Source organism: Mytilus galloprovincialis, chromosome 5 (genome assembly GCF_965363235.1).
Source record: "Mytilus galloprovincialis chromosome 5, xbMytGall1.hap1.1, whole genome shotgun sequence".
NCBI classification, from domain to species: Eukaryota; Metazoa; Mollusca; class Bivalvia; order Mytilida; family Mytilidae; genus Mytilus; species Mytilus galloprovincialis.
In genome coordinates, this window is record NC_134842.1 from 97069969 (window position 1) to 97093420 (window position 23452).

At 29.6% G+C, this 23452-nt stretch overlaps 1 protein-coding gene across 11 annotated transcripts in view; it reads left to right on the forward strand.

Moving 5' to 3' along the window:
* Positions 1-461: 461 nt before the first annotated feature.
* Positions 462-23452, forward strand: part of LOC143076819 (leucine-rich repeat-containing protein 43-like) — a 42304-nt gene continuing 19313 nt past the window's right edge. For 9 of the 11 annotated variants that reach the window (XM_076252705.1, XM_076252704.1, XM_076252703.1 and 6 more), the window contains exons 1-11: positions 462-494; positions 10459-10605; positions 11615-11693; positions 12042-12235; positions 12626-12736; positions 13545-13675; positions 14561-14681; positions 17412-17529; positions 18814-18890; positions 21577-21762; positions 22575-22622. In XM_076252705.1, coding sequence (XP_076108820.1) covers positions 10510-10605; positions 11615-11693; positions 12042-12235; positions 12626-12736; positions 13545-13675; positions 14561-14681; positions 17412-17529; positions 18814-18890; positions 21577-21762; positions 22575-22622 — 1161 coding nt within the window. In that variant the 5' untranslated portion in view covers positions 462-494; positions 10459-10509. The remainder of the gene's footprint in view (positions 495-10458; positions 10606-11614; positions 11694-12041; positions 12236-12625; positions 12737-13544; positions 13676-14560; positions 14682-17411; positions 17530-18813; positions 18891-21576; positions 21763-22574; positions 22623-23452) is intronic. The other 2 variants (XM_076252700.1, XM_076252701.1) reach the window with 1 other exon arrangement.

Sequence of the window (23452 nt, forward strand, 5' to 3'; positions counted from 1 at the left end):
GAAAAATATTTTGAGAAATAAAAGAGAAATTAGCAATTTCATCTGGTCCGGTCATTGTCGAGGTTGGTCCTGTCAATCAGCGATGGTCATGTCACGTTTTCGAAAGTTTTTGAAAATAAATCTATAATTTTTATAACATTTTGGTTTCAAAATATGACATACCATTTTATATTTCAAATCTGAAATAATTCCTTTGAAAAACAAAAAAGTTATTAGCAATTTGATTTGGTCCTGTCATTCTCGATGTTGGTCCTGTCATTATCAGAGTTGGTCATGTCACGTTTTCTAAAGTTTCTTACAAAATTTTTTAATTTTTTTTTTTAAATCTATTTATCAAATGATGAAATCTTATTATATTTCAAATTTGAGATCAATCCTTTGCGAAATGAAAAAGTTATTAGCATTTTTCATTTGGTCCTGTCATTCGGTCCTGTCATTCGGTCCAGTCATTAGTGTAACCCGCGGAAGAAGCACTTGGCGTCAAAATGGACGTTCTGGTTGCCCAACTTCCGAAGCAAGGTTGTCGGCTCTCCGAACATTCCCGAAGTCCTGCGTTTAACATATAGTTCATATAGAATAACACAACAAGCAAATAAAGAATCAATCATATTTTCTGAAGAACTAATAATTATAAAAAGCAGAAATACAACTAATCAATGATAATGAAACAGTAACTTGTGTCAATTTCTTTATATCAAAATTGTGAATGCTTCTTTCAAAACATGAAGTCTATCATCATTTAACAGAACATCAGAGGCCTGTAGCTGCAGTTCATCTATTTTGGGGAATTTTGTTGACATATCTGGTGTAGCAATTCTGCAGGTGATTGCATTTGAGGCAAACAAATGCAGGTCAGTATTCCTGTTGACTGTGGTTAAATTCCCTGTCTTGATGTATACATCAAGGTTGTCTCCAGTTATTTTCAGCAGCGGTGACTGCTGCAGGTATTCTTTCAAACCTTGTGAGTTTAGGTCACCACACTCGTCTAAAAGCCTTAGTTTTGTGGATGTGGACATGGTCAATCCAAGCTTGTTAAGTCTGGCAAACCCCTAAATACAACAACATATAAATCTAACGATCAAACATTTATCATCCAAAAATGAAAAAAACCACTATTTTATAAAGGTACAAGTGTGGTCAAGTTTTAAAGCAAACACCCCAATAATCTGGCAATGTGCATCACTGTCATTTAACAGTTGCTCTCTGGTTCTGTAATGAAATATCTAAATCTAAAAAAAAATTTTGTAATCATCTGCATTTTGTCACTAAATTGACAGTCTTGAATAAATACTGACAGCAAGCAAAAATTTAAAAAAAACTAGTACAATCTATAGCCAGCAAGAATAGTGAATTAAAAGCATGCAAGGATTTGTTAAAAGCATATGTATTTGTGGTCACCAGTTGGATTTGAACCAACATCACCAAAGAGGTGTACTGCAATTGTACTATGGAGACTTGAATCTACAACAACATGTTAGTATAAAGAAAGCATTTTAAGTAAATATATTTGTTATAAGCTGGAAGCAGGCAAACATTAAAATAAGCATTTCTAAGCTACAGCCATCACCAAAGGGAAAGCATGCAAGGATTTGTTAAAAGCATATGTATTTGTGGTCACCAGTTGGATTTGAACCAACATCACCAAATAGGTGTACTGCAATTGTACTATGGAGACTTGAATCTACAACGACATGTTAGTATAAAGAAAGCATTTTAAGTAAATATATTTGTTATAAGCTGGAAGCAGGCAAACATTAAAATAAGCATTTCTAAGCTACAGCCATCACCAAAGGGAAAGCATGCAAGGATTTGTTAAAAGCATATGTATTTGTGGTCACCAGTTGGATTTGAACCAACATCACCAAAGAGGTGTACTGCAATTGTACTATGGAGACTTGAATCTACAACAACATGTTAGTATAAAGAAAGCATTTTAAGTAAATATATTTGTTATAAGCTGGAAGCAGGCAAACATTAAAATAAGCATTTCTAAGCTACAGCCATCACCAAAGGGAAAGCATGCAAGGATTTGTTAAAAGCATATGTATTTGTGGTCACCAGTTGGATTTGAACCAACATCACCAAATAGGTGTACTGCAATTGTACTATGGAGACTTGAATCTACAACGACATGTTAGTATAAAGAAAGCATTTTAAGTAAATATATTTGTTATAAGCTGGAAGCAGGCAAACATTAAAATAAGCATTTCTAAGCTACAGCCATCACCAAAGGGAAAGCATGCAAGGATTTGTTAAAAACATATGTATTTGTGGTCACCAGTTGGATTTGAACCAACATCACCAAATAGGTGTACTGCAATTGTACTATGGAGACTTGAATCTACAACGACATGTTAGTATAAAGAAAGCATTTTAAGTAAATATATTTGTTATAAGCTGGAAGCAGGCAAACATTAAAATAAGCATTTCTAAGCTACAGCCATCACCAAAGGGAAAGCATGCAAGGATTTGTTAAAAGCATATGTATTTGTGGTCACCAGTTGGATTTGAACCAACATCACCAAAGAGATGTACTGCAATTGTACTATGGAGACTTGAATCTACAACAACATGTTAGTATAAAGAAAGCATTTTAAGTAAATATATTTGTTATAAGCTGGAAGCAGGCAAACATTAAAATAAGCATTTCTAAGCTACAGCCATCACCAAAGGGAAAGCATGCAAGGATTTGTTAAAAGCATATGTATTTGTGGTCACCAGTTGGATTTGAACCAACATCACCAAATAGGTGTACTGCAATTGTACTATGGAGACTTGAATCTACAACGACATGTTAGTATAAAGAAAGCATTTTAAGTAAATATATTTGTTATAAGCTGGAAGCAGGCAAACATTAAAATAAGCATTTCTAAGCTACAGCCATCACCAAAGGGAAAGCATGCAAGGATTTGTTAAAAGCATATGTATTTGTGGTCACCAGTTGGATTTGAACCAACATCACCAAAGAGGTGTACTGCAATTGTACTATGGAGACTTGAATCTACAACAACATGTTAGTATAAAGAAAGCATTTTAAGTAAATATATTTGTTATAAGCTATAAGCAGGCAAAAATTAAAATAAGCATTTCTAAGCTACAGCCATCATCCAAAGGGAAAGCATGCAAGGTTTGTTAAAAGCATATGTATTTGCAAGAGAAAACATACAAGGTTCAGTTGGATTTGAACTCATGTCTGTGTATGACACCTCCCAAGTAAAAATCTGAAATAGATATGCAAGAAATAAATACAGATTTTCGATAAATGCTATTTAGATAAATGTAGTACAATGTTTTCTTTAAATATCATGGGTGAAAGGGGAAAGGCAGGCAAAAAAACTGAACGGACATCACTTAGAAAAATAAATCTGCTAGACAATGTTTTTAAAACAGTGCAATCAAAGGATATAAAATTTTTGATTATACTTCATGTCAAATTTCAAAATGCCAGATTGTGATTGGGTAATACAGGGTAGGTAATTAAGCCTACTCAGGGCAAATCCTCTAATGTCCTACATTGGTCTCGCTTTGGTTGACAAATAATTTCTTGGATTAACAATCTGTTCTGTCCCCCTCTTAGTTATATGTTATTTATAAATACATACCATATCTTCCATATGTCCTCTAATGCATATTACTGATGTTAATCTTTGAAATAATGAGAGCTCAGGTTCTCTTGCTGACATTAGTATGGCATATGCAGCACTAATGTGTCCATATTTAATGGGAACATTATCATTTTTATGTGCTACACTTGATAGAATGTCTAAAAGGAACGGAAATCTGTAATCATGAGAACATATATATTAATAATAATGATATGCATATGAAAGTAGCTAGCTCTGTAAAAATTTTGCAGAAGGTAAATCTGTAATCATTTAAATTTCAATCATTATTTCAGTTTAAAATTTCACTTAAAAAAATTCTATGAAAAGAATTTATCTTATTTGGTCCCTAAAGTAGATGATGTCATAAGTATGCTTCCTGCATCAAAGGTAAACACCGAGAGTATTTTGGCTCCAGGCTGACTATTGTAACCATTAACAAAATTTCATATTTAAACTTATTATACTTATTGTATAGTAGGTTAACAAACCTATCTTTCACTTCTTGGAATATTTCATTGATAACATCTTCCTGCTTCACCATGTTTTTTATTCCTTTCTTCTGAAGAAGAACACTACTTCTCTCTATTTTTTTGGTCGCTAAATCTGCACAAGTCATCTTCAGTTCTCTTATTATTTCAGCTTTCACACTTGCATTTATTGATGGAATCTAATCATACAAATACTTAATTATCAACGGATAAGTGCACTACCAAAATATTTTTCAAGGCACCGACAAATTTATTAGTGAAAATTAAGATTAGTGGAAGGAAAAATTCATTTAATTATTTTAAACATTACACTAAAGATATGATGAACATATCAATTTTAAGACAATTTAATGATTGACTGTAACTATTTTGTGTCGATGAAGAAATGACATAAATAAATATGGGACACTTTGAATAAACCATGTAGCAGGTTATTCTAAAGTGTTCAACTCTTTTTCAGCTGGATTAAACTGTCACATGACAAAATAATGTCTGTAAGCAGATTGACAAAACTCTATTAGCCAATCAGAAAAAGTGTTACATTCAAAATAAAAATCATGAAAAATATATCAAATTTAACTTTCAAACATACCTCACAAACATGTTAGGAATCAGAAACATTCTATGTGACATTTAAGCACTTACTTATAGTCACAATTAGATGTATTGTTATTTTAAACGTCCTTATATTATTTAAAACAGTAGTCTATAAAGACTTGAATTAGACGACATAATACTATTTTTATATTGTTTTATAGCATGCCTTTAAAGTGTATCGATATCTTGATGATTAATGCCATAGAAAATTTTTGCTGAAAGCACAAATAAAAATGTTTGTAATATCTACATTAGTATAATATATCTAATATGTTAACTCATATATTTATGATAGATATTTCAGACCTTGAATAACTTCATGATGTCTTCAACAGTTTTTACTTCATGTGATATTTTTTGTATTTCCAATAATTCATCATCTAAAGAAAAAAAAACATATGATTACTACAATGTATAAATTAAGTGTACATGTATTTATGCTAAAAAGGAACTATATATATTATAAACATATTTTTGCTTTGTAGGAACATGTATTTGAGCAAATTTGTGAAATCCTCTGAACTTTATAATGTAAACATAAGTTAATATAAAATTATCCTTTTTGTTAAGAAGTAAATAATGAACAATTTGCCACTACTATAGCAAAACATTCTTGTTTTGATTACAAATAAGCACTGTAAAATGAAACATTGATTTGAATTAAAATATTATACCAGTTAATTTCCTTGTAGTGTTACTTGTATCTTTTAGTATCCTGTCAAGGTTTTCTTTTCTATATTTCAACTGGTTTACCAATGTGTTGTTGATAATATATGAATGGTCTATTATTGTGTTGGCAACCTGAACAGTTGGTGTTGCGCTATGTATAGATTCACTGAAAATATTTTTAACAAAAATAAAGAAATAAATTTAAATAAACAGCTGCACCATGATATACCCTGCGTCTTGTGTGTGAAGTTTTATGCAACAATCATAAATAGTTTCTGAAACATGGTGTGACATGTGATAACCCCAATATTTTTCGTTAATCATTTTATGCCATGGCATTGTCAGTTCATTTTGGATTAGTGAGTTTGACTGTCCCACTGGTATATTTTGCCCCTTTTGAGTTAAAAACAATTATATCAGAAATGTATTATACAATTATGCCTATACTTTTCTTATTGATATATTGACTTATGATATCATCAAGAGAAACACTGTTTTCAATTAAGTAGCCTTACATGTATCTATACCAACTTTACAGAGGAGATATCACACATCCAAAGTACATATTATGGCAATGATATTAGAATAACATCTGGGTAACGTTCAAACATTATTTTATATAGTATGTGTTTGTGAAGAGCAATAGTTAGAAGATGGTCAACACTGTCAAACATGTTTATCCTTGCCACATTAGTTATGTGTGTGTCCTTAGTCAGGAGCTGGTAATTAAGTGGTTTTAAGGTTTCCTGTATTTCCTTTATTTGATATTTTTCTCAAATGTTGACAATACATTGTAATACCATATCACCAAATATATTTATAAAAATATTCTTTTTTACTTGATTTAACAAACAGATGCAGGATATGATACAATTTGAAATCATGTTTAATGTACGTGTAGATTTATTATTGAACCTTTCAATTGAGTAGGAATGATCAGCTGATGCGTCCCCACTGCAATTGGGGATAGAGATGCAAGTAGTTTGTGGAAGTGCCATTCCAAGATTTTTGCTAAACATGGTTTTAGTGTCACATATTTTTTTTATCACACTAATGCAACTCCTGCAGATGATAAACAAATTTGATTTGATTAGTATGTCAGCAACAAAACTGCCATGCTCTTTTCCCATTGCTTCTGAAATTTTTTCCTTTAAACATTCATCTGAAATAGAAACATGAAGAGAATGTACATATGTATTATAATTTTAAAACAAGTTAAAAATTTTAATGTAATACATTTTTGAGATGATTAATAGTGGTATCTCCATTTTAATAAGACTATTGCCTGAAAATGTTTTTAAGAGCATTGTGGATTCGACTCCTGGACATGTTAAGTGATTTCAAGTCAAGGAATGTTATATAAAGCTGAAGTAAAACTGTGTACAGACAGACAAAAAGACAAGTGTAAAATCATTCCTGCTTCTTTAAAGTTATGTTTGTATTAATAATTTAAAGTATTTCTGACATATAGCTCTTCAAAGGTTTTTGTACTTATACACCTTCGGATTTCAAATTTTTGGCTTTGAGCATTCCTGATGAGGGTAAATCCAGAAAAGTGATTCGGAAAAAGAAATTATTAATAAACTTGTTGTTTTAAATTTTTTGGTTACTGCTATTACTGACAGTCTACATGCTTAACAACAAGTCCAATGGCATTGAAATTAGAATTGCTTTAGAACTTGTAAAATTCTACCCTGAAAGCCAATAGAATCCAAATAATTTTATTTTTTTAAAATGCTTCACTGAGCACAGCCTGATAAGACTGACCTAACCCTGAACAAATTTGAATACAATATTCAAGCTTCATACTGTGGATTATGATTGTGATGAAATTTTTGACATAACTTAGGTTTCTGACACAAAATAAATGTGGACCAAGAACTTACAAACCTATGGTGTAATACAGTTCAATTCTTCTTGAAACTGTTGAAAATATTTTTTGGCCCTTTACCCTTTGGCAAATATTCCCAAATTAAATCCCAGCCTTTCCTTTCTTATATGGAACCTTGTGGTACAATGTCAGAGAGATCTATACACTTGCACACAAGTTAACTTATTGTCTGGAAAATAGGAAAAAATACTTGTTTTTTAACCTTAATTCCTAAACTGTTGACACAATAACCCCCAAACCTGTTGCTTGTGGTATTAAACATTGTGTTATAATTTTAGAGCAATTGAAATATTTACACACAAGTTGTTATCCTCAAACTAGAAAAATTCTTACATTTCCTTATCCGTTATGGAAGCATCATCCACAAAATCAACTCAACCTTCGTTTATGGTATTGAACCTTAAAACATTTCATGGAGATCAATTCATTTAAACTAAAGTTATTGTTCAGAAGCCAATTTGTCTTTGGCCGACGACTATCCCAAAACAATTTTTGCAGTCTATAAAAATTGATGATGGACTTAAAAATTAAGCATGAATGATTTACTGATTTACTTCATTTATGTACAACATAAAATAATTCTCCACCAGTACAATAATACTATAATCTAGTAAACAGTTAAATTCGCTAAATATTCACTTTTCTTTCACCTCCATCAATATATATTTAACTGCAAGTCTTTTTAAGAATCAGGCAATTTAGGTAAAAATCAAAACATGATCAGAAAAAAAACCACCGAGCTAATCATGCTATTTAATACTAATCATCATCCTGAGTTAAAAATAATTGGTCTTTCGTTTGTGTGTGTCTGGTAATATTAAATAACTTGGTTAGAATGATAGCAAATTACAGAGTTATCTCCCCTTATTCGTTAATTTCTAGTGCATTTCAACCAAATTGTATCTTCTATTACCAGAACAAAAAACAGAAATGATTGTTATTTTTGTGCATAACTACATTTTATGAACTGAAATCAATGTCAAATTGGGTGGGTTTTTTTGGTCACGTTTTCACCACTGCCTGATTCTTAGGCAGACTGGCACTTAAACATACAAAGGTTTTTAAGTAGTTATTAAATATTTAACCTTCACACTTCATACTGTCTAGTGCAAATGTTGTTGCCTGTTGCGTATTGCAAAAGCTGCATGTCTTTTTCTCATTCATACTCATAGCAATCTGTGAATTACATGTACATGTATTCTTATGCATATTGTTGTATTAGCAAGAAATAAAGTCAAAAGATTGATTGATTAATTAATTAATGAAATAAAATTGTATATCAAACAGGATAGAAAGGAAAAATTAAATTAAGCATTGTGGATAACATTTTGAACTTTTTATATTCACAGTCAACTCAAGTTGATTTTGTAACATTTGTCTAATATATTACAAGTACTTGCATTTCATTTCTAGATTATATTTGTTAGCCAAGGATGGTATTGATTAATGAAATGCATTATAATTTAAATACAATAATTCAGACGCCTTATAGTCAATATTACTAGAATTATAATAAAACAATAATAAAGACAAAAACACCTTATCTAGTGAAGGACTAATTTGAATACTTTTTAATATACACCTTACTTCAGGTGTTGGTTCACTGTGTTTAAATATAAGAATAATAGTATGTGCTTACTAATTATGAGATAACTGTATTGTATTTTAAGCTCCGACTGCATCAATTGGGGATTTGATGGTCGCAAATTAAGTTTACTGGCGACACGTTAGCGGAGACAGTAAACGGGTATTTGCGACCATCAAATCCCAAATTGATGCCGTCGGAGCTTAAAATACAATATTGTTATCTCCATTCTAATGAAACTAACAGAAAACAACGTTAAAACATGTATTTAAAATCTGTCATATGTCGTCTGCGCTTGCGCGTACGTCCCATAGCATCAATTGTCAATTGATGCCATGTAAGAAAGTGACGTTATCCAATCAAAATGAACGTTACAAACGTTGTTGCATTAGAATGTACTATTACACATTGTTGAGGCTAGTTACTTCTGAAGTAAATAAAGGAACTATCTCGCAATCAAAAATAATATATTGCAAATAATTTCATTATATTTTAAACTTACATGTAAATGAATGAATACATATAATAATCAATAATAAAAAGGGAACTTGATTCTGTTGGAAGGAAATCTAATCTAAAAAAAACCTGAAATAGATAAAAAAAATATTTATTTTTTTTAAGATAAACTTCATAGTTAGTATAAGTGTTGGGAATCCGACTAGCATGTTAAGCACCATACATTCTATGTGCTACATATTTGTTTTATATTTTCATGAATTTATAGGCCATTATTTTTCTTGTTTGAATTGTTTTACATTTGTCACTTTTGGGGCCTTTTACAGTTGAGTATGCACATAATGCATAATGTAGACGTAGATGAATGCAGTATGGGAATAGCTATTTTTCTAAGGCAGTATGGTGACCTATAGTTACTGGTTTCTGTGTCATTTTATCTCTTGTAAGGTCTGGTTCCTCATTGGCAATATATATATCTCTGGCAGTAATAACACATATTTGTCATATTCATATATTTTTTGGTGATAGAAAAAAATAGGATTTTGTTAATTGACTAAATTGTGGCACTCTAATTAACAAAAAGGGCAATGGTCATTGCTGCTTGTGAACTAGACTAACACGGTATTAAAGTGCCTATTGATAATAAACCTTGATGTTCCATGGCAGAATTTAATTTACATTTCTAGACCTGTTTTATTGATTTTTTTTATTAATTTGATTGTGATATATAACTTATTGCCAATATTGGCAGGTCTTTACTTCGTCATCACAACAGCTTTTTTTAGGAGAAGTAAGTGTAACCTGCATTAAGACTTAATGTTGTCTTCTTTGTATGCATTTAATAAGGTATCAGTTTTGTTTTGAAATAAACATGTACATTGGATAATTAAGAATCTTTGTGTATGTTCTGCATTTCTTTTAAGGTTCATTTTCGTCATCCATCCCAATCAGCTGATCCAGCGTTCCATCTAATGATCTCGTTACGTCACTTCCTTCAAAAAAATAGTCCCGGCTTATTTCCCGGGGAATCTTTAGTAAAAGGAGTCAGAGTTATCTACCTTATACCAGTAACCGTTACAATACAGCAGTGAATGAGAACTGGTGAAAACCGGTGACGGCAAGGATTGATTGTTGAGTTTATGAGCTTCAGTCCTTGCTTGGAAGTTGCTGGTTGCCATCCAAAAGTTTTCCACATTTTGAGATTTTATATATGTTAAAATGACGACTGTAGAGCCAAACCGCGCATTTTTTGCATTTGAAACACAACTAAAAACGTTGTGTTTGAAAGAATTTCCATGTGGAGGTGGATCTTGGGTAGGAACACTGTTTTTAAATACATTTAAAATAAAAATGTAAATAGTATGCCCTTTTCTGGTTCCAAAAAGAGAGAGATGTATAGTTACCATTTAATCCAAATGGTCTTCTTGGTTACAGTTTTAAAGCCCTGACGAATATTTGGCTAAATATCACTAATCATTTGTACATGTACAAAATGTACATGGAAATCAACAGACATTTAAATCTCGTTATATACAAAAAGTTAAACAAGTTGAACAATTTTCTTGCTTGTATATCATGCATATTGGCCTACACAATCACCACCCCCTTTTTAAACAGTACAAAATAAGACACATTTAAAACAGAACATAACTTCATGCAAAATAGCAAGAGTCAGCAATTATTGATAATATTGAAACACTTTACATGATTATTAACTGCTACTTGATGATCTAAAGAAATTTCATATCTTAACTCAAAATTCATTTTATAGTTAACATTCAAATTGATACATCTGTTTTATACATCAAAAGATTTCATAGTATTTTTACAATAAAGTTTGCAATTTAAAGTCATTGAAACCTTTTACATTGGAAATGTTTGCCTACAAATCTTTCTTCAGCATTTAACTTACAAGACATTATTGCACAAAACTTCTTGTTGTTGATGCTACAGAGTCAACGCAGATCATGACTTCTGAATTTGACAGTGAAAAAAATATTCCTCTGATTTTCAAGTAATAAAAGGATAAAAGTCATAGAGAAAACATCAACTTTGAAAATGTTTACCCCTAGGTCAAAATATGTGTACATGTATTCCAAACTGGCTAAATTCAACATGTTCAATGACAAGTCGCAAGGAAAACAATATTAAACAGTGAGTATGTAACAAAGTATTTATTTACACAACACTTTTCAATATTGTTGTTATTTTTAAACCCATATATTTTATTCATCCGCCATAACTTTTCCTTTGAATTTTACAAATATATCATGATGTTTAATATTGATGTTCTAATATTAATGCTATTTGTGTTCTTTTTCAGAGAGAAACAAAGACAAAGAATCTTAAAAAACTAAAAACAAAAGATGATGTTGAAAGCAAATATTCCATAACACTAAAAGGTATATACATGATCTTATATTGATAACTCAGCCTCTGAGGCAAAATAAAAAACAATTAAAATGCCTATTTCCCGCTCCAACTATTACAAAATTAACATTTCTGTTTTATCAGGATTCTTGTTTTGTTTTTTTTGGCATATTATTGATACATGTATCTGGAAACTAACATGTATTCTCAGAGTTTGATCCTGTTTTACACTTATGTGGACATGCATATTGTTACATTTATAATTTCAATGTTGACAAGTTTTACATTCTATGTGTGTCGACATTATTAAATTAAAATCAATAGTAATACATAGGATTTGTGTGCATATTAAACATATTTTATTTTATTTTATATTATAGATTTTGGAGCTGAACATGAAAAGACTGAAACTTTACAAGAATATGTTGGATCAAAATTATCCCCATGGAATTTGGACTACAGCTGGAGTGAGGAAGCAAAACAATTGAGAGAAATCGCTGTCAAGTCACCATGGCTTATAGATGATAATTTTATACTTAGTCATTTTAAGACTTTAAGAATTGTAGATAAACAAGTAAGTTTAAAAAACCAAGTGTTCTATAATGCATTCAATTAAATTATTAATTTTTTAACTGTTTTTCCCTGTTAAATTGTAATGTAACTGGATTTAGTTGTAATCATAAATTCTACATGTATACATGTAAATGCTTGTAGATTATTCATGAAACTTCACACAAGTTAGAATACTCAAAATATATTTCATTCTTTTATAGATTTTTTTATTTAACTATTAAAATGAAACATAAAAATAAAAAAGTTAGAATATCAAGTGCCACACAACTATTAAACCAGCAGTTTGAGGAACTGGATTAAATTTCTATTTTCTGATACTCTCATGAGGTTGATAGGGTAGCAGTTTTGTGTCGCTAATTAAAAACTGCTTTTTTGTTTATCTATTTTCTAGGTAGCAGAAGTAGACAAAGCACTATTAAAGTTTAGAAATTTAGAAGAACTGACCTTAAGTGCCAACAAGCTTGTAACAGTAAATACCAAAAATCTTCCTCTTTCTTTAAGGGTAAGTATGCAAACTCATCACAATTTAAAACACTTAAAAGTCTCATCTAAAATGAGTCGATGATGGCATTGATGGATGGCTGCTTAACATTCTGGATGAGAACATGTTTTATGTATTATGAATATTTACCATGCTTTGTACTGTAAAATTACTTGTCTTATAACCACCAAAACGGTGCAAGTCTTTTTTTAGGTTAAAGCAGGTTAGCTGTTTTGAAATGAAGATCTAACTACCGGTATTAGCTGAAATCTTGAATAGTTTAGTTGGCAGAACATGTTTAAAAAAACAACATTAAAATAATGATTATATTATTAATCTGAAATATATGTAAATGTGCAATACATTTTTTAAGTTGTATCTCAGACATTATTAGAATTTTAGTTCATACCCCCAATTTTTCAAAGATTTTAGTTTTTTTTTCAAAATTATGCTTTGAGAGAACAATTTGGTCTTATTAAATATGGTCTTGATTCTTATATAATATAAAGGGAAAACATTGAGTTATCTCCCATGGAAATCACCTTGCATTGTTTACTATTTGTCATCTTAAAAAGGGTAACTGTAATAATGCACTGCAAATATCAGCCGATCTGTTTATGGTTTACTTCTGTTAAAAAGTAGCAATGCAATCAGTTTTTTTTAAAAGAATCTCTAAACCTAAGGTGAAATTTAGAAATATTAAATTGTGATTTTATAAACATTGTCAATCATTAGATAGGATTTGTTTTAATGTAAAACTTAATACTATTTTTAGCCTTAACTTGACACCCTAATTATTGCTTTATTTTTATTTTTTCATTTCTCTTAGGTGCTAGAATTATGTGCAAATCAGATCAGCGACTTGTCAGCCCTGTGTGTCAGACCACCATTACTAATTCATCTGGGACTTGGAATGAACAAAATATCCTTTATGGGAGATTATCTGACCGGTGATTATTGGTAAGTTATCCTGTCTTATGCTTACCAGGTCTGTATTTACAAATACACATATTTTGTAGTTAGAAAAAATATCTTTTATTAATAAAAGTACTTTTGAAAAATCATTTCTCTTTTGTATTTACCATGTTTACCACCAAAAGAAGTTTACCATCTTTTATATGTTATAGTGCATCAGCAATACTCATATATACATCAAATAAAAATAAGAAGATGTGGTACGATTGTCAATGAGACATTTCTTCACAAGAGACCAAAACACACAGAAATTAACAACCATAGGTCAGCCTGCAACAATGATTAAAACCCATAACATGTAGACAACTATAAAAGGCACCAAAGTGAAAAATGTAAAACAATTCCAACGAGAAACTAATGGCCCGATGGGCATAGAAGGTTTGTTATGCTTCAAATCTTTTATCATATGGAACAAATTTATTATTCAACTGATTAGAAGTTTGTTGTTCATTTTTGGCTTATGTAGTCCATCTAATAATATAAGTGTCTTTACATTTGATACGTCAGTCCAAAATATCCATATTTCTAATTCCTTTATTACAAGTATTGTCATGGTAACCAAAACAGTTTTCATTTATTTGTTACCAAAATAAGAAAACTTAATATTGATCTATTTTAGAATAAAGTAGATAGACAAAAGATATGGGATATACATCCATGACTTAAAATCAGTACATGTGCAGACAAAAACACAAAAAAAATACACCCATTGTTTTTTTTTAAATTTTCTATGAACATATAAGCATACTGTAAAGGATTACACTATAATTTAGCACTAGAATTTCTGAAACATGATGGCAGTTTAAAATAAACAGAAAAGAAATAGTTGTTAAGCAGAAAACTAATCTTTAATAAATCTCTATATTTCAGGCCAAATCTGTTGTCTTTGGATCTCAGTCATAATAATTTAAGTGATTTGCTAGATGTTGTAAGAAAGCTTGGGACATTACCAAAGTTACGGAATTTGATATTGCAAGGCAATCCATTAGCAGTAAGTATAGATTATTTTTCCAAGTTTCAATGTATTATAAGTACAATTGGAATTTTAAGGGTTCCAAATATTTCTTTTAAATGATTATGACTTGTCTTTTATGAAATTGAGGAGAAATAGAGTTTATAAAGGGACATAACTCTTTAAATTCACTGTAAAGTTTGTATCAACCCATTTTACAAATACATTCTAAGCTATCAAATTACACAGATTATTGTAGATCTGGTTTACAAAAAATGCTTGAGGAGCTTTGGTTACAATCACTTTTATAAATACATTCTTAGCTACCAAATAATACAAAATATTTGAATTCTGGATCACAAGAACATATATAAGAAAACAGGAGAAATAATATCATTTGGTCTTTGGTGGGTATTGTCTTATACTGATTATATAAGAACACAGTGCTCATTTTAAGGATTTTGTCTTCCTTAAACTGTAATCCTCCCCCTAAAATTGACTTCACATTTGTGCATCAGTTTAAAAACCTTTCCAACATAATCTTAATCAGGCATGGGGTAATCAGTAATCATAATCAGCTGTAATTGATTACATTTTGCAATGTAATCCTTTGTAATCAGTAGTCATGCCATTTCTGATTACAAGTAATCGTAATGTAATCGATTACATTGCCAAAAACAGGTGTAATTATGATTACTTTTAGATGACTTTAAGATTACATTCATATGATTACTTGCTGATTACAAATCTTGTATACTGGTATATAATGGTTTACTTTTATAAACTGTTATTTGGATGGAGAGTTGTCTCATTTGGCACTCACGCCACATCTTCCTATATCTATATAGGAAAATAGTATTTGATAGACAATATGAAAATGTAAATCATGAATAAAAAAATCATGAAACTAGTATTCACTATGATGGGACTTTGTTTAATGTGATAAATAGTATCATCTATATAACAAGTTTTGTATAACCAAGTGTTTTATTTTGTTAACAGTTTACTAAAGGAATTTGCTTTCCAGTATTTGTGAGATTGAGCTCTTATGATATAAGAGTATGTCTTGAAGGATTTTTGTTCATTGATTGGACACTTCTGATATTAACTCCAATTTCATATTTATATAAGTATGCCCAATATTTTTATAAAACTACAATAAAATTCAAAAGCAGAAAACATTTAGTTCCAATTTGACTTTGAGGGTCGACATACATAAATGCACGAGCCCTTTTAATTGAAAATGGAATTTTAAATCATATTTCATTTTTTGACAATTTTAATAAATTTTGTTTTCCATAAATATTATGATATATATGTATTCAAAATTTTCAATTAACTACTTATAACTTTATTGATATTGCAATTCAGACAATAAAATTTTAATACCCAAGCTCACCTATTGTTTGTTAAAATAAATGGAAGTAGTGAAAACACCTGTAAACCATTTATGGATGTGTCAATTATGTCCTCACAGACAATAAAACTTTACTTAATTGATTTTTATACGCCCGTCAAAATTTTTGACGGGACGTATTATGTTATACAAATGTCCGGTGTCCGTCCGTCCGGCGTAAACATTTCGCACCATAACTTGAGAACGACTTATCCAAATATCATGAAACTTATTATAGTTGTTTCTTATGATGGTCAAATGATCTGTATACTTTTTGGTGAAAATAAGATTAAAACATTTTGAGTTACGGCACTTTGTAACTAAAACAGGGGGGTGTTTTTTTCACATGTCGCACCTTATATCAAAAACGATTTATGATTATTGCTTAAAACTCTACACAATTCTTAGTTATATTAATCTTAAGATCTGTATACTTTTTGGTGATGATTCAAAATTTCTTTTTTGAGTTATTGAGTATTTTGTAAAAAAGGGGGAGGGGTTTTTTACATGTCGTGCCGTATCTCAAAAATGATTTATGATTATTGCTTAAAACTTTACACACTCCTTTGTTATATTAATCTTAAGATCTATATACTTTTTGGTTTGATTCAAATTTTTATTTTAGTGATATTTAGTTTTTTTGAAGAAAAAAAAGAGGGGGGGGGGGTTCATATGTCCCTCTGTATCTCAAAAACAATATATATGATTATTGCTTAAAACTTTCTCAGAAACTATTTATGATTATTGCATAAAAGTTTCACACAAGACGACGGGCGTATCATGCGCTCATGGCGCAGCTGTTTATTCATTATTTGTCAAGGTTTTTTGTGAATTGGGTAGTTGATTAAAATTTGTAGAAACAACAAAGTTATATCTTTTACATAGAGAAAGGACACTTGTCTATAGCTATGTTATCAAATTACACATGTTACACTGTACTTGTCTAAATTCTTTTAAATAAGATTAATAAATTATGACTTCAAAAAAATCACCAAAATTAGCTTCTTCGTGAGGATAAAAAGTTTTTAGAAATTCTTTAATATTGCAATATACAATGTAATCATAAGTAATCACAAGTAATCATGATTACTTTAAAGAAAAGTAATCTAATGTAATCAATTACATTTGAAATAAGGTGTAATTGTAATGTAATCGATTACATTTTTAATATGCAAAGTAATTGTAATTTAATCAATTACATTTTAAAGTAATCGACCCCATCCCTGATCTTAATTGCATTTTCTGAGATGTATTAATTTTCTGCAGCTATACACATATAACATATAATATAATATGGGATCATTTGGAAAATAGTTTTACTTCAGTTACAAATGTATGGTATATATGAACTTTTTATTTTCTTTTTATTTCAGTTGATAGCTGGTTATCGAGGATATACAATAGATAGTTTAAGAAAGCTGAATATTTTAGATGATATAATGATTTCTGCAGATGAAAAGCATCACTACAAAGGACTGGCAAGACGAAGAGGTGATTTTGTGAATTACATGTGCAGGGACACAATAATTCAGTTTCTAATATAAATAAGAAGATGTGGTATGAGTGCCAATGAGACAATTCTTTAGATCTAAGTCTCTCTAAAAAAAGAAGATGTGGTGTGATTGACAATGAGACAAACAAATCTTCTGATAAAGAGAGACCAAATGATACAAAAATTTAACAACTATAGGTCATTGTACAGCCAATATGTATTCTTACAAATCATTAAATTATAACCTTAACACAATTGAATGCATAACTATTTTAAAGATATAGAATAAAATATAACATTTCAATCGTTATTATTATCAGATGGCCAAAAAGGTCTTTGATTTAGGTACCTACTTACCCAACTTAAGAAAAAAAACCAATCACTCCACCTAGAATGAGCAGAATAATTACAAGGAAAATGTTCAAACATATAAATACTGTAAAAGCAGAAATTTTCGTTGAGGATTTTATTTCGTTTATTTCGTGGAAAGAATATATCCACGAAATTAAAACTGCCACGAAAATTAAATCTTTATACAATATTGTTTCCATTTATTGGAAACCACAAAATTAAGTTGCCATGAAATCTAATATAGAGACAAAACCACGAAATTTGAACCCCACAAAAATTAGTGCTTCTACAGTATTTAGAATAAATAGAATAAAAAGATTAGATTGATTTTCATTTAATGTTAAAAGTTATGAAATAAGTAGTGTTATAATTACTTAAAAACTATGTATTCAAAACTTTCTGTCAATTTTGTCGATATCATGCAAAACAGATCCTGCATTTATAAAATCTATCAGTAACAGGCTATTATTTGAACTTGGAATTATTTTTAATTATGGAATTTGCTTGATTTCTTGTTATTGAAAATTTTAATAAATTCCATGTTTATTCTTGCTGCGCACAACACTTTCTATTACAAGGAAAATAGTATATTTTCAATAGAATGTACTGTGTCGCGCACAACACTATCTAACCAAAATACATTGTATGGAAAATGTTATTAACCGCTCAAAAGATCATAATACCAAATAAACATGGAATTTATTAAAAATTTTAAACACAAGAAATTATGCAAATTCCATAAATTCAAATAATAGCCTGTTCAGTGTTTTTCATGTTTAAGTGATTCAATTGATCTGCAGTGCACAGTTACAATTTTATTTCTATTCTTTGTAAATAAATATAAAAAAATATGTAAAAACTGAGTTATCTCCCTGTATTTTGATTTTGTATATAAGAATTCTCTTTCTTACTGATATTTTTTTCTTTTGTAGAATATATACTTGATGAAGCCAAAGTCACATTAGAAGTAGGATATATCAAAGGTGTTCCTATGCCAGATGAAATAAAGGTTAGACTAACATTGAATGAAATACTGTATAATTATTCAGAATGATTTGTGATATTTTTAATATTGTACAAAATGCGAAATGTTATGGCAAAAATTTAAAGTCTAATTTAATATTTTGATAGCATTATTACATTTACAGTATTTTTATTGAAATGGAAAAAATGAAAAAACAAGTTTTTGGTCTTTTCTTCAATTATAGTTTCAATATTTTTTTTTTTTTTTTTATTTTTTTTTTTAACGATAACAAATATTTTTATTCAATTATTTCCTGCTATATAAATACCTAAGTAGCCCAGGTCGCATACTTAGGGACCCCTGCTTTTTAACAGCCTCACTTGACCAGGGAAAATATCAAATGAGTTTAAACTTCCCATAGTTTACATAAGTATACATTTAAAAATAACCAATACAATTGATTTTACCTGCTACGCATCACTGGCACTGTAATTCATAATAATTAACGTATATCCGGTTTACTGACTTACATTATACATGTGTTGATTTAAACTTGAAAACTATATTTTTGATTGAAAAAATAATAATAGTTATAGTTAGAATTAGAAATTATTGAATTAATGTGAATGAACAAAAGTTGAAATGATTCTGTGACTGACGTATGGATTATAAAAGTATAAAGCACATGTGGTGAGTACTGATGTATAAGAAACGTGATATGTGTAATTTACAAATAAACATATTAATATGGACAGACATAGATTCAAATATCAATTACAGTACAAATCTTTCTTTCTGTAAAAAAACCCAATACCAAACAAACATAGTGTTCCCTACGTTCTTCCTAAGATATAGTATTATTATTACATATGGAATCAAACACACCTTTAGTTTAGAGCAGTTGAACTAAAAATATTTACCTACATATTTCCGATAAAGAGTTCAATTTTTAATCTACATATATATTTTATATCTGACCGTAGTAAAAGTAATTTTAATTCGTTTTTCATATGCAATTTTAACAAAGCCTGTATAGACTGCATACTCAGTTTATTTTTTTCGAATTTGCATTTATTACGTATTTTCCAAATAGCCCATTTAAAATAAAGTATTATTGCGTTAACAATTATATTATTCGAATTATCTAAACAGATTCCTAATAGAATATCTTTTTCAACGAGTGCATCGTTATTTATTAAGTTACACAGTTGTAAATTTCTGATAACTGTTTCTATCAATGGTTTAACATTGTTACATTGGTAAAATAAATGCTCAAGAGTTTCAATGTTATTGTTTTCATCACATAAGTGACATTTTCCATTTGACATACGCATTTTTTGCAGTCTGTTTTCTGTATATATAATCCTGTGTATACATTTCCATTGAAACTCTTTAACTTTTCTATTAATATCCAGTTTACTGAGATTTAGCCAAATTTTTTCCCAATTTATGTACTCGCTATACAAATTTTCCCATTTTGTTTGACATTTAGGGGTCTCAGTTATGTTTAAGTTTAACTGAAGATATTTTAATGTCAAATCTTTGATTTTAATGATTTTGTTATCTGGATTTATAAATTCAAAGTTTTCAGAAAATTTGATTTTGTAGTTTTTTAAAGTGCGTTGTACATCGTTATTTCTTAAAACCTGTATAAAAGTTTGCGGTACGGCACTTTTAATTCGTGAATATTCCGAAATACAATTGCGTCTATCTATAAGTTGTTGATATATTTCATTGCACGATTTAAACTCATTGGTATTATCATCCCATATATCACCAATGGTTTTTATTAGACTTTTTGAAAAAGAAGAATAAAATATAGATTTTCTTTGAAATAAAATATTTGAGTTTCAAAATAAAGGCTGTTTTTTTACTTCCATTTTATTAGTTATTATACCCTGTGTGATCCTTGTCAATTTTGACCACGATTGTAAAGCGTTTTTGTAATAATGTGGTAGTTTTTTTATCTCAAGACCTGAAAGGTCTGAACATCTACACAGAAAAAGTTTATCTGCAAATTTTTTATCATATTTTTTTAACCAAAATTTACCTATCGCATTCCAACTTGATAATGGCTTGTGTAATATTGAATATATCGATTTGATATATTTACTTTCTATCCAACTATCCAAATTTACCAAGTTTTTGGTCTTTTCTTCAATTATAGTTTCAATATTAAATATTTCTGATTTTACAACAATTTTTATATTCAGCCAAAGTGATATACCAATGGTAATTTACCACTAAATTCTTACTATATTGTCAATCAGAGATCTTTAACTTTTGAATTATCATGACATATCTGTATAGTCTTTTTGCCAAGTATAAATTGCAATTTTTCTTTTAAAGGTGGTGTGACCACCTATTATTATCAGATGGCCGAAAGGTCTGTGATTTAGGTACTTACTTACCCAACTTAAAAAACAAAACCAAAAATGCTCTCATGTTTAAATTCAATGCCAAAACAATTTTTAAGGGGGCATACTCTCAAGTCATACAATTAGCTCTATTGGGTACTTTACATGAAAAAAACACATTTTTGTAATCAGTCTTTAGTTTTCTATGTTGTGTTTTGTGTTCTATTGTTTGTATGTTGTTATTTTGTTTTACTAAGGCATAGGGTTGTCAGTTTATTTTCAACTAATGAGTTTTAATGTCCCTCTGGTATCTGTGGTTTCTCTCTTTTTTTCAAACAACTATCTTTTACCATGATTAACTTCTTTTATTTTAGAATCCTGATGATCAACCAGAATATCCAATCGTAGAAAGAAAATATCTTGTACAGTTTATGTTCTTGGCTGAAACTGTCAGTAAACCTGAAGTGATGCACATACCCCATGATGATTTAGAAATGCCAGGTTTAGGTGGAGAGTCTCCCATGCCAAGTGGGGACCAGTCTACTTATTCTGGAATGCCTGTAAGTTATCAAAGCATAATTATATCAAATATTTGATGTTTTATAACAGTTGTTTCCCTTTACAGTGCATTCATTTTTATTGAGGAATACCAACTTTTGTGGATTTTGTGGTTATTTGTGAATATAAACAAGGAAGAACATTCTCTTTATAGTCATATATGCAAATTTTTACAAAAACCTGTAAATCAAATATTCAAGAAAATAAGATGTTTATTAAATCTATGCCACAAAAACTGGTACCCACAATAATAAATGAATCCAAAGAATGGCAGATATTTTCATGATTAATTTTTTTGCCATTTTATATTTTGAATATTCTTTTTTATGAATTTTGAATTCAAGTTAATAACAATCTACAAAACAGCCAAAAAACTACAAACAAATAAACAGTCAAAAGGCTCCATACTATAAACAGTCACAAAGCTCCATACTATAAACAGTCACAAAGCAACATACATAAAATCAGTCAAAAGCTACATACATATAAAAAGTAAAAAAAAAACAACAGCAAAATAAACAGTCAAAAAGATACATACATGTAAACAGTCAAAAGCTCCATACACATTAAAGAAAAAAAACTAAATATAAACAATCAAAAAACAATATACATATATATAGACAGCCAAAACGTTACAAAAAATACAAGACCATAAAGCTTAAAATTAACAATAAATCCTTTGCCTACAAACTTACCAAAAGAAAAGAAAACTTGGCATCTTGTATCAAACCGCATACAAAGAATTAGTATCGTTGATAAAACTTGTGTAAGAAATATAAATTCAGAATAGTTTATGTTTTATTTCTTTGTCCAGAATGGTACAATATTGAAATCTAAGTCTAAAACAAAAAATGGAAAGAAGGTGAATTTTAAGTTAGCATGGTGTTGAGAAGTACATATTTATATCAATTTTATTCATGCATGCAAGCTAATGGTAGAAAGTAAAAATTTAATTTATGCTCAACCTATGGTAGTAGATGGGCATTTTGTTTTGTTATCTGCGTCCATTTGTTTGAAAATCGTCCCTGCACAGGTTTAAGTTTTGACTAAAATAGTTTACCATACAGTTGTTACAGTCACACTTGAAACTTGTTTCATTGAGTGTATATTTAGATGGTATCTTTTAATTCTATATGCTAGCTTGTTGGTTTAACCTCTGATTTAACAGTTCACTGAACATGGTAATTTGAAATCAGTACATTCTATAGGTAAATCCTTTGGTTACGGTTGTCGTTCCAATTTTGAAAAATAGTACACATGTTCATTATGATGTGTACATGAGTACTTCAAGTGTTCTCTGGACAAGCAAAAAGATAATTAAAGCTAAACAAGGGTCTGGTGTACATATATTCTTGAGGGGTTGGGCAGTGATAAGGGAACCTGAGAATAAGAGGCAGGAAAAAGGAGTCAGGCAGGGAAGCAGAAGTCAGGAGGTGGGAACTTGGGGTAAAAGAGGGAACTGGGTGATGGCATGAAGTAAAAATTATGGATATGTTAGAAAAATTTCACAAATCAATTTTTGTCTGGGAGTAATTTTGGATAGAATTATGAGTAGAAGATATGGTAGTGGGAATCTTGGAATGGTTTTATCCTTAGCATAAATTATTATTAATATTAAAGTCACTAGTTTTTATTAACTTTGCACATTATTTGTACTTGAGAAAAATGGCACAGTTACATAATACTTAACAG